The following is a 14,459-nucleotide window of genomic DNA, read 5'->3' as shown; positions in this document are numbered from 1 at the left end:
CCATTTTTGGATGAAAGTTATTAGAGGGCCAATAAGGATGTAGAGAATGGGCAAAAGGAATTTCTTTCCATACGACTTAAGGGGAGGCCATTTGCATTTGCTCTCAAATGTTCCCTGTAACCACTTCTCCCCACTCTCCAGTAATTCGGCAGGAAGCAGTGTATACCAGTCACCTAACCGTAATGCACATCTTTGGGATCTGGGAGAAAACCAAAACACTCTGGGAGAAACACATTACGGAGGTGTTGGGGCGAGCAAACAACTAAAAAATGAGGAAGAACAAAACCAAAATGTTGAAAATCGAAGCTCCATAGAAGTCTTAGGAGAAATAATAACAAATACAACTACAACATGATTGCGCAAGTAAATCTTTTTTCATTCTGGGTTGTTTTGTGGATGTTCGGTTTGAAAGGAACTCAGCAGCAGAGTGGGGCAGCTTTGGAGGTGGTGTCCACAGAAAGAGATGGTTATTAAAAATATTTTAAAACTATTTATAAAAATAAAGACCAGATGACCAACACGTATCTTAGGTTTAGTGGGTATTGCGATCACTGCATTGTTATTTGGGAAAGGGCTAGTGGAGATTCTTAAGGCCAGTAGGTGTATTTGTAAGGGGGGCAGGCACTGTGTGAATTTTGGAGGCAGCCAACAGATAATATTTGGAGCTGGGACTCGAGTGATTATTGTACCGAGTAAGTTTCAAGAAAGCCATTTTTGTCTTACTTCGTAATTAAAGTCGAACGTGTGTAATTTATTCTAAATGCTAGGTTTAAGCAAATAGGAAAAGAGTCTATGGGATGTTATTTCCCGTGGCGGAAAAAGGTGGAAGTACCCAAGCGTTAGACAGCTAGCATCATCTTCCAGTTGCCCGATATATCCCTCTCACACCCACACTGAAAATTAAGAACAACTTGTCCACTGTCTTTCACACTTCTGACAAAGGGTCTCAGACCTGAAATATGCGCAGTTCCTCTCTCCACAGATGCTGCCTGGCACGTTGGGTGTGTTATTTTTCTGTCATTGATTTGAATTGATTGGTCTGTTAACGAAGATGTGAAAGTTCGAAAGCTAATTAATAGAAGTGTACTTTCATAAGACATAGAAGGCCAATCGGCCCACTGAGCTTCTGCCCGCTCACAGAGCAATTCTATTCACCGAATAATTTTCCTTGCAACCTCACATATTCCCAAATATTTTGCTCCCCAGTTGCACAGGGGGAAGCTTATAGCAGCTAATCATCTTGCTGATTCGCACATCCATGGGATGCGGAACTAAATCAGCATTCCGAGGAGCCCCATGTGACGGGGAGGAGGAGATGTCTGATAAAATGAGGACCAGCAAGAATAAAAATTTTCATTTTCACCCATATTTTACTTTACTGGAAATAATGGATACAGGTGGAACTCTGACATAGAGAATATTAAATCCTACAGAGACGTGGGCAGTGATTTCGCTTGGAGCGCAAGATAATTCTTATTTCTATTGAGTTGTAGTCTTTTTGTGGAAGTGAAGTCGAGCAGGAATTCTGTACAAATCAGCTTTGGGTCTGGAATTAAATAGCTCAGAAAGCGATTAAAGTTGTTTCCTAAAATTAGATCAAAGAAAAAAAACTTTGGGGTTAATATTTGGAACCGGGCCAGGTATGGTGATAGTGGCAAATACGGTTTTAAGAGACGTTTAGATAGGCACATGGATGTAAGGAAGAAGTGGAGATATTGACATTGTGCGGGTAGGAGGGATTAGTGTTTGGATGTTTTTGATTTGTTTTTTTAGATGGTCCACACAACATTTTAGCCTTTTCCTGCGTTGTACTGTTGTATATTTTATGAATAATTGTTTGACCAAGTAGGTGAAGAGAAAACCAGTCTATCTCACAGCACTTGACTCAATGAAAAACATTCACTATTTGTTCTAAATGGGACATTTTAGCAAATACGCAAATGACAAGAGATGTTTTTGCATATCCCAAATCAAAGAAGGGAGCATATTAATTAATGTACATTCTTCAGAAAATGCGTATCAGTGAGTTATTTTCCCATTTTCGGAATTGATATTTCATTGTTGCTGAAAATGACCTGGCTGTCAAACAGGTTAAGCATAGCTACAAGCAAGCATACAGACGGACAGAGGAGAAGATAAACAAGTGCATAGGTGGACTGTTAGTTAAACAGATATTCAATAAGAAAAGCTGAATTCTAAATTTAAAATGCTGAAAACCGGGTCAGGCAGGCAGCATCTGTGGAGATGAGAAGTGTTAATAGAACCTTTGGCCCAGGCCCCTTTAAGGTATTACAATATCATATAGAATACTAATTGCATTAAGTGTAATCGGCATAGATGTTACGGGGTTCTGTAGAAAGACGAATATTTCAGTAAAAGTCATTCAGCACTTTATCCCATAAAACTCATCTCTCCATTGGCCACGGTGCTGAGTTTTTGTGTGGTTTTCTGATGCTGTGCGTCTAGTACTTATGAAATAACATTTGGGTCTGGTACCAGACTGACCGTGACACCAAGTAAGTAATGCACACTGTAATAAATGCCTAATTAACAATATTGGAAATTATTAACGTTTATGAAGAAATGAAATGCATTACACGCAATATATATTTTAATTGAATTGTGATAGAATAAAACGATATGAGGGACAGATCGAAGCAAAGTTGCGGAAAGTTCTATCGAAAGATCAGATTCTGGGTGCCTATTAGATTACTCCGCCACTACCAATAAATAGGGTGAACATCAGTTGTCGTGGAATGTTTTAATCTCCGTGTTTATTGGGAGAACTGAATTGGCTAGGATATTGCAGAGAAGGTATTTGTGAATTACATCAGGGATCGCTATGCTACAGAACCTACCAGGAACAGGCAATGTAAGATTTGATCATGAACTGTGGGGAAGAATCCTCAAGAGATCTTGCGGTGAAATATCTCCCAGAAGTAGTGACCATAATCCAAGTTCAGTTTGAGGGAAAGCATGACGGGACCAATCACACTGTCTTCGGCTTCAAGAAAAGCAATTATAATAGCGTGGTGGTGGAGTTGTCGAAAATGGAGTGGAAACATAAGTTGATGATTTGGTTGATGACGAGAGTCAAAAGGTCAACACATGAGTCCATAACACTCAACAAGAAAGAGTGATACACTGAGAAAGATGCACAATCTGGTTCATAAATTAGGTCTAGGATCATGTGAAAATTGAGGGATGGGGCATCCAAAATAGCAAGGACTGATTGTAGGCCAAAGAACTAGGATTCCTTTAGGATCAAGCAAAGAAAGACTAAAATGGTCACAGAAGGGTCGAATTTGTTTTTCAGAGAAAACTTCCACGCAATAACAAATCAAGCAATAAGAGTTTCTATCGATATATAAGCATGAAGAAGGAAATACTGTTTGTGTCGGACCTCTAGAGAACGAAGATGATGAATTAATAACAGGAAAGAAAGAAATTGAGGATAATACAGATGGTTCTCGGTGTTCTAGTGTGCAAATCACAGAAGGCAGACGTTGAGTAGGAACACAAATTTTATTATTTCTTGTGAATCTGACTAAAGTTTAAGAATAGGGCGATTTTGTTTCAATTTTTCAGAAATAATGAGGTGTTTTCTGGAATATTATGTACATATATAGTGTCATTAGCAGTCCAAATGAAAATCCCCAGGCTAATTCATGGGTCGGAGTGCTGACCTATCAAGAGACGCTTCCCTCATGCTCTAAATTACTGCCACTTTCTCAAGGGCAATAAATGCTGATTGATCAGCTCTGCCCAGATCCCCAAAATAAGGAAAGGTTATTTGGAATTTCATGTGAGAATTTCAGGAAACGAGAATGGAAACAAGCTCAGGTGTATCGACCAATAAACACAGGAAGTATGATTATGTTCTCATTCTTGGCAAATCAAAAACTATACAACAATGTTAATTGCTGTAAGAACTTAAAGGTGGCAATAAAGTATCATGCAGTACTCAACTATCCATTTCCTAAACAGAGTCGATATACACTAGTTAACAGAAATTCTGGTTGAGATATATAAGATTCCGAGGATGACAGATTGCGTAAATAGTAATTATTTCCTATGGTCGTGACATCAAAAACAATGGGGAGAGGGTTTAAAGTGGGGGACCGAGCTTCATAGGGATTCTGTGGCGGGGGGTGATTTTTTTTTCACATAGTGATTGATATCTGGAATGACTGCTAGAAGAGGTGGTGGAATGAGATAAAATCTCGTAGATAGTGTCATTTAGAGAGACATATTAACAGGCAAGTGATAAGATATGGTGGTCATGCCGGGAAATTGAATTAATGTAGACGGGCAAAAGGGAGGGATAAAAATGTTAGGCTATTGGACCAGCTTCTCTGCTGTCCTGCTCTGTAACTATAAAAACATAAAATACTGGAAACACTCAGCAGGTCAGACACCAGCCGTGGAAAGAGAAGCAGAGATAAAGCTTCAAGTCAAAGGCTCTTCATCAAGCTTATAAATAACTCCTGTTCTTCTTCCACAGACGCCACTAAGCCTGTTAATTTTCCCTGCACTTTCTGTTTTAATATAGAGAAATAGGCAGATTGATGAAGTCATGACAAGCACATATTAAAAGCATTCATAATCATGTGATTAATAATGAATAATTTTAAGATTCATTCATAATTCCTATGTCTCTTAGTATCATCAATAGTAGTCAGTAGTTTTATCTCTTAATCTGCAGCATGAAAGTAATATTTAGCTGTATATGGTAAAACGCAACTAGTAATGGCACAGAGGTCTTATGTGAGTGAATGTCTCCATGTGAATAATAATTACAGACTATGTTTTAGATCAGAGACCAGAATCGTTGTAATTCCAATTAAGTCACTCTTGGTTCCAAATTTTTAAAAATCCTTTATTATTTCTAATTGACCAGAGATTGACCAGAGATATTTCTGTTAGGAGGTCCTTGTGTGCTGAGATTTTCAGAAAAACAACATGGACTGGCTAGTGGTGTTATTGTATGAGAATCAGATACTGTGTGAATTATGGAGCGGGAGACAAGCTGGTATTTGGAAGTGGGACGAGACTGATTGTGGAACCTAGTAAGTGTGAAACAATCGTTATTTTGCAGCAATTTTGCTTAAAACATATTTGTGTGTTTTTTTTTCATAAAACGTGGGAAAATGTCATTATTTGTCTGCTCTATCTCTTAAATCAAACCCAGAGGGTGTTGCAAATCACGTTCAATATGAAACGATTGTTATGACCATTCTATTGATCGGTGGACCTGCAGAGATAGAGAAAAATGTGCAGGAAAATAATATAAGAGAAGATAAAAAGAGAAAGTTAAAATGGATGGAGAATGCAAGCGGTAAATGATTCCAGTGTAAACTCATTCATTCACTGAAAAGTAATACTTGTTAAAATGGCCGCTATATTTCAAAGCTAATTATGAGCATATTATTTCCATTATAGCAGACTTCTCCTCTTTAATTGCTGCTGAGGTTGTTGGTATTTATTTGCCTAGTCAACAAAATCTTTAATACGCCCCTGCAGTTTATTGCGTTGCCCTATCTTGGTCATCCCAAAGTCCCTCACAGTCTCTCACAACCCCACGTCCCATCGCCTACAAATGTCCAGTGAAGAACTGTCTTGACTCTGCATTCGAGAGTCATTTTGGGAGTTAGCACCAACGTTTACATGCGGAGCTGGCTTGCTGCATCTGGAAACTTGCTGCGCCTATATTGGTTATCCTTTTTTCTGCAAGCTGGCAGTGGCTAATCTTTCAAAGTGCTGTACTGACAGTGAGCTGAGTTAGGGATGCGAGGCATGCTATAGAAATACAATCCTTTCGACATTTAGCTGGTGTCTATGGAATTACGGTGGTTGTTCTCAGGGATAAAACTTACAAAATATTGACATCAATTGGGGTCAGTTAACGAGGAAGGTCCTTCACAAAGTAGGATGAACTGGATGAAAGAGAGTGAAGCGGATATATTTGAAAGAGGGTCAATCATTATGTGAATTATATGGGTAATAACACTTTAATTTTTGAGATTGGGACAAGTGTGACTATGGAACCCAATAAGTGTTTATAATTGTAGATCCTGAGACACAAATTGTAACACATATGGTATGAAAATGTAGCTTGAAGCAACTTCCAACCCGTAAATCTAGTTACAGGTCATTTGGCTGAGGCAAAATATATTCTCTTTTCCAAATTATTTCCTTCTTGATAGCCAGATGAAAATAAAATTGAAATACACACTCCTTAATTGAAAGGACTAGAACTTCATGTATCAGTGCATGGATGGAGAGATCTTTTTTGGGAGAATAGAAAATTGAAGAGATAAATGTCACACATAGATGGCACAGTGGAGATGGTGGCAAAGCCACTACAGATCCAGAGATCCGCATTCCATCTTTAGTTCCTGGTAGTTTGCAGGTTCTCCCTGTGATCTACAGGATTGTTGTAATTCCTCCCTCGTTCTAAAGGAAGAGAAGTTGGTAGTCTAATTCGTTACTGCAAATTACTGCTGGAATCTGAAAGGAGCTGATGTGCAAGAGGGTCAGTCAGATTCGTTGAGCCAAATGGCCTCTATCTGTGTTGTATGATCCTATGATTAGTACAAATTAGTGTTTGATGGTCAGAACGGACTCATTCAGCTGAATGGTGCGTTTCTGAGTTTTATCATTTTGTGACTATGAGCTAATATGTCCATTCCTCAATTCATGCCTACGTTAGCAAAGAAAATTAAAGTAAGATATCAGCAATTACTTATACAAATTGAATTTGTTGTCTACGAAGAAGAAAAGCAAACCTTATAGTTGGGTGCACTCATTAATCTTTCCCTTAATAGCTCAGGGTTATTGTAAGACCATCTAACAGTGTGTAAATAGTGGCCTACCATTAACATTTGGATCAGGAACCATACTGAATGTGATTCCAAGTAAGTCGCCAACACTCATTGTTAGCACAGTCGGGTTATCGTTATTACCGACATTTAAGATTCATTTTGATAGCTAGCTTGCCTTCTTTTTTAAATACTGTAAGGGGTTAGCCAGCGGGTAATTTCTGTAAGAGGATCAGGCATTGTATATATTACCTAATGGGCAACAAATTAAAGTTTGGAAGAGAAACAAAGCTCTTCGTGGAACCCAGTAAGCAAACTAGCAGTGTTTCCCTTTCTCAGTAAAGGAAAACACAAGACATTTAATTAGTTAAGCAGAGAATGGAAGCTCTATCTTCGAAGAAAAAGTGTAAAATTTGCAATTAATTCGCAGGATTTGAGAGGAAAATTACCCTTAGATTGTACAGAATCAATCTATTGAGTCCATCACAACTACCACAATCTTCGAATTTCTACCTATATTATTCAGAAATAAAAGCATTTCGTTCATGTCCTTTCATGTCTCAGGAATTCCAGTCCTCGTCTACGTATTTCTTAAATGTTGTGAGTACTGCTTATTTCACTCCATCAAGCAATGTGTTCTAGATACCAGCCATCCTCATGGCGAAAAAAAAACACGATCCTCCAATTATTCCCACAAGGATTTTTATATTTCCCTAAGCCTTTGTCCTCTATTGTTTTTTAACTTTGCTACAGGAGAATGTTTGCTACTGTATCTTAATGCCTCATAATTGTGCGCACAGTTATCAGGTCCTTCCTCCACTCAATATTCCTCGCTTCAAAGTAGTCAAACCCAGACTATACAGTCTCACAACATACCGAAAGGTTCTATCCCAGACAGCAACCAGGTGAACTTTCTCTGTACGCTCTCCAGTGCGAGTAATCCTTCCTGTAGTGAGACGTACAGAACGCTTAATAACATTACAGCTGAGGCAAATAATCCTTTTGCCTCTTTCACCATTTTCAGCTTCTTTTAAAAATCACTTTCAGAACTCACAGACTAGGAAAGTAATTTTCGACTGTAACCTATAATTTAGTATATGGATAGACAGGCTGGTGAATTGAGGGTCAAACGAATGGGCGAACTACTGTAAAAGATACCTGAGAGACTGAGAGGTGTATGAGGGGAATATTCAGTCTGATGCATGGTGTAGTATCGGTAGATTGATAGATGGGCAGGTAGGTACAAGAACAGCCAGCATATAGACTGATAGATGCTGACTCCTGAAAGATGGACAGGAATAATATGGATGCAATGTTATTATTATATCTCAAATGCAATGCTCTATCACTATTGGCAGTAACTATATCGTTGCAAAAAGCGCCCAGATATAGTATATGGCACTGAGATGGTGGATCAACCATGATTGCATTGAATGACAGAACCAACTCGGAGGGAAAAACAGTTGATTCCTGCCCTGTGCCTGTTTTCTGGAATACAATTTCCCTCCAAAATGAGAAGTGTGAGCATCATATTTATGTGTACAGTATTCCATGAGCCAAACGCCACAAATGACCGTTTTTGGGTGGAGGTGTCAGACTGTGTGAATGACAACCTCAAAGTAATCTTTGGATCGGGAACCAAACTCACTGTAACTCCGAGTAAGTCACCCTTGTTCTTCAAACACTTGGTCCATTGTTCCCGCTTGGCATCATTATCGCCTAGATATATTAACAGTGAGATGCTTTCTGTGGACTTACTGGTGGGATTGATACCATGTACGTATCTTGGTATTAGGTCAGACACTGTTTGCATCTGAGGAAGACAGTGCTATAATATCTAGTAGTGCGACCATCCTCCTTGTACAAAGTGTTGAAAAGTTAGATTAAAGACATGTCAGAAGAATGATGGGTGATCTTATTGAAACGTGTAAGATTCCGAGAAGGCTTGACAGTTTGATGAGGAGATGTGTCCACCAGTTAACATTTTTGAATAAGGGACAAACAAGGGAAGGGATCTTTCATTCGAAGCTGTGGAATTGGAGATTTACTCTTTCATGGAGAGTGAATGGCTGGAATTCCATACCACAGCCGGATGTAAGGGTTGGACCATTAGCGATATTGAAGGACTAATTAGATATAATTCTTGAAGATCGGAAAATACAGAGCAAATCTCGTACAGCAGAGTAGATGGAGTCTGGGGACAATCAGTTCATGTTGAATAGTGGAGCAGGTCCGAGGGACCGAGTGGCCTATTCCTAGTTCAAGTGTTTCTTAGACATCCGGAAAAAAAAGCAGATGCTGCAAACCCAAGATTAAAAATAAATAGCGAATCCTGCTAAATTTCGGTCCTGGGGCCATCAAATTCCATAGCCATCAGTCCCAAAGGTTTACATATCTATAGTTTCAATTAAACATGCTTTTTGTGAGGCTATCCGCTACTGTGTGGGTGGCAACTATGAAATAACGTTTGGATTAGGAACCAGCCTGACTGTATCTCTGCGTAAGTCGACTTTGCTTGTATTGTGTGCAAATTATCACTAAGAGAACTTTGTAAGTGTGAAATCAGGAAAATCTGGTTGAATTGTGTCAGGTGACAAAAGGCATATAATCCAAAGGTTCTAAAAGCTCAAAGGTTCATTGATTATCAAAGTATTGATGCAGCACTCTGAAGTTAATCTTCTCCATGTAGCCTCAAAACAAAGAAAGACCACGGAAGTCAGATCAGAGAGAAACAGCAAACCCAGGCAGGCTGAAACGCGAAAATATATCCTGCTCCTCTTTTTGAATATAAAATAGCAATATTGTTATCCCTAACAGCTGACATTTTCGATCAATTTATATATTCGAATACTGTACAGAATTTCCATCAGATATTTTCTGCCATTACCTATTGCCTATCGTGGTCCATTTTGGATCCAATTAGCTAAATCGCCATGACTCTCATCTACCTTAACCATTCTTGATCACGTAGGATTTTGTGGTAGAACCATCAGGAAAGCCTTGCTGAAGTTCACATAGGCAACGTCTACTGACCTGCCTTCATAAGTCTTAGCTGCCTCCTCAAAAAAATCAATCATATTAGTGAGACAAAATTTACCACACTATGCCATGCTGACTACTTTATGTATCATTGTTTTCCCAAATGTACAGAATTCCTGCTCCTTAGAGTTCTCTTCAACCACTGACCACTGACTTTAGGCTCACCCCTGTAATTCTCTGCTGTAGCCATATTGCTGAAATAATAGAAAAAGCTAGGTGACTTCCAAAGTTTTGACACCTCACCTATGACTACAGAAGATGGAAGTTCTCCATCAGAATCTCAGTAATATTTCCTTTGTTTTGTATAGTATTCTGGGAAACATTTCACCGACTTTCTCTCTCTCTCTCTCTCACACACACATACACACACACACACACACACACACACACACACACATGTTTCGCTATCCTTCATGTCCATATCCTTGGCGATTATTGACCAGCAGTACTAATTTAAGACCTCGCCCTCATACCCTAGATTCAAAACTAGACGGCATCTTTGGGGACAGTTTGGACTGCAAGGTTCGGACTGAACCTTTCTGCACAAGAGGTGGCTAAACCTTCAGAAGCTACATTGGCTGTAAACTACTTTAGGTTTTTGATGCGTCTGTAGAAAGACAACTGGGCTGATTTCTGTGGAAATACTATCGTTGGTCTCAGGGATAAACTTAACTTAATTTTTTTTATCATTTAGCGTCAATTAACAAGGAAGGTTTTAAAACTGAAGCGGATACTTTTCAAAGGGAGTCAAGTACTTTGTGAATCACATAGGCAATAACAAGTTGTTATTCAGGAGTAGGACCAATATACTATGGAACCCAGTAAGAGTTCATATTTGTCTAAACTGAAGAAAGAAGTGTAAAGTTGGGACATAACATGTTTGAAAATATGATTTGGTGCAACTTCTAACCCTTAAACAAATTAGTTAGCTTTCAGTATCGTTGTAGGTCAATTACTTTCAGGTAAATATGTTCCTTCACTAAATGATTACCTTCTCAAAGATTAGTTGAAAATATAACTGGTTAACGCACATTTTTATTGAAAAGTTTTTATGTTTAGATGGACGGGTGGGGAGAAAAACAGAGTTAATAGAAAGTCAAAAAGAAATATATGTCACACATAGATGAGATGGCAGAGTGAGGAAACTGGCAACGCCACGACAGCTCCAGAGATCCAATTTCCATCCTCGGCTACAGAGCTGAATGTGTGCAGTTGGCCTGATTTTCCTGCGACCCTGTAGATTTTCTCCGACTGCCTTGGACGGGTAATTGGTTACTGTAAATTTCCCCCAGTGTGTGGGAGAGTGCTGGAATCTGAAAGGATTTCATGAAAATTTGGGAAGAAAAAATAGCTAGGGTACAATGCTGTAATTGGGTACAAGAAGGTCGGTGACGACTGATTCGGCCTAAGGGCCAGTGTCGGTGCTGTATGACAATAGAATTAGTGCAAATAAGTGTTTGATGGTCAGCAAGACTTGTTGGGCGGAAGGGTCTGTTTCTAAGATGAATCTTTCTGTGACTGAGCTAATATGTCCATTCATAGATTGATACATACTTTAGCAAATAGAAGTAAAATGATGTATCTGCAAATGCTTACATTAGTTATGTTTGTGTTTTATAATGCAACAGAGCAGATATTATAGTTTCCATAAAGTGTCCTTTACTGGATCCGAGTTATTGTAATGTTCTCTAACGGTGTGTGAATAACAACTTACCACTAACCTTTGGACCAGGATCCAGACTGACTGTAATTCCAAGTAAGTCACCCGCACCTGCTGCTAACATGGAAGGTTTATAAGCATAATTAGCTCTAATGTGCCTGAATTTAGGATTTGCTGCGATAACCAGGTTGTTTTCTTTTTCAGGTACTATAATGGGTTGGTCAGCTGGTATTTGTTATATAAGTTTCAGTTGCTGTATGAAGTATGGAATGAGCAACAAATTAATGTTTTTTTTTTATTTTTTATATTAAATTTGAAGTTAATATAAAAGTTACAGTGCAGAGAATGAGCTGTTTCAGCTCAACATATCCACACCAATAATGAGCTTTTTACCTACCCATTTTTCAACGGATCCCCAGAGAACTTGATGAATTGGCAATTCAAGTTGTCGTCTACATAATTCTGAAACACTGTGCGTACTGCTTCCACCACTTTGGGCAGTGTATTCCAGATCCCAACCATCCACTAGATGAAAGCTCTCTCTATGAATAACCATAAAAGATCTAATCCTCTCTAAACCTATGTTCTCTATCTTTAAGTATCTTTGCCATAGCCAAATTTTGACACAAACTGAGGCTATCAGTTATAGGTAAAACTCTTCATCCTGGGTAGCAGCCTGATTAATCTTTTTTGGCACTCTCCAAAACAATCAAATCCTTCCTATAGACTGGCTGTAGTATATTCCAAGAGTGACCAAACCAATCGTTTGTAAATATGTTCCATAACCTTCCAGCTGTTATCTGGCTGGTAAAGACAAGCACTCTGTATGCTTGCTTCAACACTTTCTCCTTCTTTTGAAAACCATTTTCACATGTCACAGACTGGGAAAAAATATCAACTATAGTCTACAACCTAGTAAGACAGACAAACAGGCAGACCGATGAATCGAGATTCACATGAATAGAATAACTGAAATATGCAGAGTCAGAGACGGTTACGGGAAAACAAACAGGCTGATGAATGGCAAAATGTAGATAGACAAATAGATAGCTGAATGGATAAGTGCTGGGATGGATCTGTTTCTGCGTTGTAAATTTTCGTGACTGGGCTAATACGTCCATTAATAACTTCATGCATGCATTAGCAAATAGAAGTAAAATAATGTATCAGCAGTTGCTTACGTAAGTTGCATTTGTGGTTTATAATGAAGCAGAGCAAACATTGTATTTAATTGGACTCACTAATATTTCCCATAATGAGTCCCTCAGTGGCTCTGGGTTATTGTAATGTTATCCAACAGTGTGTGAATAGCAACTTACCATTAACCTTTGGATCAGGAACTATACTGACTGTGATTCCAAGTAAGTCACCCTCAGCTGCTCTTAACATAGACGCTCTATGATCGTAATCCGCATCCATATTACTGAATTTGGGATTCGCTGGAATAAACGGACTGATTTCTTTTTGAAACACTACAATGGGTTAGTCAGCAGATATTTGTGTAAGAGTTTCTTTTCCTGTGTAGATTATGGAATGGAGAGTAAATTAATGTTTAGAAGTGGAACAAGACTCTTTTTGGAACACAGAAAGCAAAATGGCTGAGTTTCTCTTCCTCAGTGAAGGAAATGCAGGACATGTTATTTATTATGCCGAGAATGGAAGCCGCATATGTCAAACCAGGCAAAATATGCAACTAACTCACAGAATTTTAAGGTAATATAAAAGTTAGAATGCAAGACATGCGGCCTTTCAGCACATCATATTCACACCAATCATCAGCTTTCTACCTACTCAATTACGAATTAATCGCCTATACACTTTGATCATTTGACCATTCACGCTATCCTCTACATAATTGTTAAATAACGTGCGTACTGACCCATCCATCCTCTGGGTGAAAAAAACCCTCTTTGGATAACCCTAAGAGCTCTAATCGTTCCCTAAACCTATGTCCTCTAACTTTAAGTACCTTTTTCATGAACTTTAGTTGGCCAGCTCCAAAAGCAACAAACTGACGCTATCAATCATAATTGAAACGCCCCAACCTGGGCGACAACCTTACGAATCTTTTATGCACACTCTCCAACACAACCAAATCCTTCTTATAGTGAGGCGCGCACAACATTCCAAGAATATTCCAAGAGTGACCAAACCAATCTTTTGAAAACTTGTTCCATAACCTTTCTGCTTCTGTATTCTATTGCCTAGCTAATGAAGACAAGTACTCTGTGTGACTCGTTCAACACTTCCTTCTTCTTTCAAAACCATTTTCAGGTCTCACAGACTAGGATAGCAAATATCCACCATAACCTATAATCTAGTTGGACAGACAGATTAATCGAGATTCAGACGAATGGACGAAGCGACAGGTACACAGACAAAGAGATTCTGATTCATTCTGATGCATGGGAAAATACAGATAGATCGATAGATGGGTAGGTAGGTAAGTACACGGACTGACAACATATAGACAGATAAGTGCTTACTCTTTACAGATAGATTGTCAGGAATTGCATGTATGGAATGTTACCATTATATCTCAAAGGCAGTGCTCTGTCACTTATTTCCCGATAATTATCCCTATGCAAAAAGCACCCTGAAGTAGTGTATGGCATTGAGATGGTGGATCGTCATGATTGTACTAAGTGACAGAGCCAGCAAGGAGGACCAAATTGTTGATTCCTGCCACTGGGCCTTTCCCTAAAATACAATTCCCCTCCACAATGAGAAGTATGAATATTATATCTATGTGCACAGAATCTCATGAGCCAAACGCCACATCTGGCAATGGGGCCAAGTTTTTGGGTGGACGTCTCGCACTGTGCGAATAATGTCAAAGTAATATTTGGATCGGGAACCAGGCTCACTGTAACTCCAAGTAAGTCACCCTAGTTCACCAATCACTTGGTCCATTATTCCCGCTTGGCATTATTGCCGCC

The 14,459-nt window shown here is 38.9% G+C and overlaps 1 protein-coding gene across 25 annotated transcripts in view; it reads left to right on the top strand.

Moving 5' to 3' along the window:
• The window catches only part of LOC134352742 (T cell receptor alpha chain MC.7.G5-like), a 95,812-nt gene that overhangs the window by 59,354 nt on the left and 21,999 nt on the right, over window positions 1-14,459 (top strand). Inside the window, exon 1 of one of the 25 annotated variants that reach the window (XM_063060148.1) lies at window positions 4,973-5,069. The exons of 23 other annotated variants lie outside the window; for them this stretch is intronic. In XM_063060148.1, coding sequence (XP_062916218.1) covers window positions 4,988-5,069 — 82 coding nt within the window. In that variant the 5' untranslated portion in view covers window positions 4,973-4,987. Of the gene's footprint in view, window positions 1-4,972; window positions 5,070-13,792; window positions 13,890-14,459 lie in introns of those variants that run through there. One more of the 25 variants, XM_063060152.1, reaches the window with a different exon arrangement.

Source organism: Mobula hypostoma, chromosome 10, assembly GCF_963921235.1.
Source record: "Mobula hypostoma chromosome 10, sMobHyp1.1, whole genome shotgun sequence".
Taxonomy (NCBI): Eukaryota; Metazoa; Chordata; class Chondrichthyes; order Myliobatiformes; family Myliobatidae; genus Mobula; species Mobula hypostoma.
The sequence above is the reverse complement of the archived record's forward strand: the minus strand, read 5'-3'. Positions and strand labels throughout refer to the sequence as shown.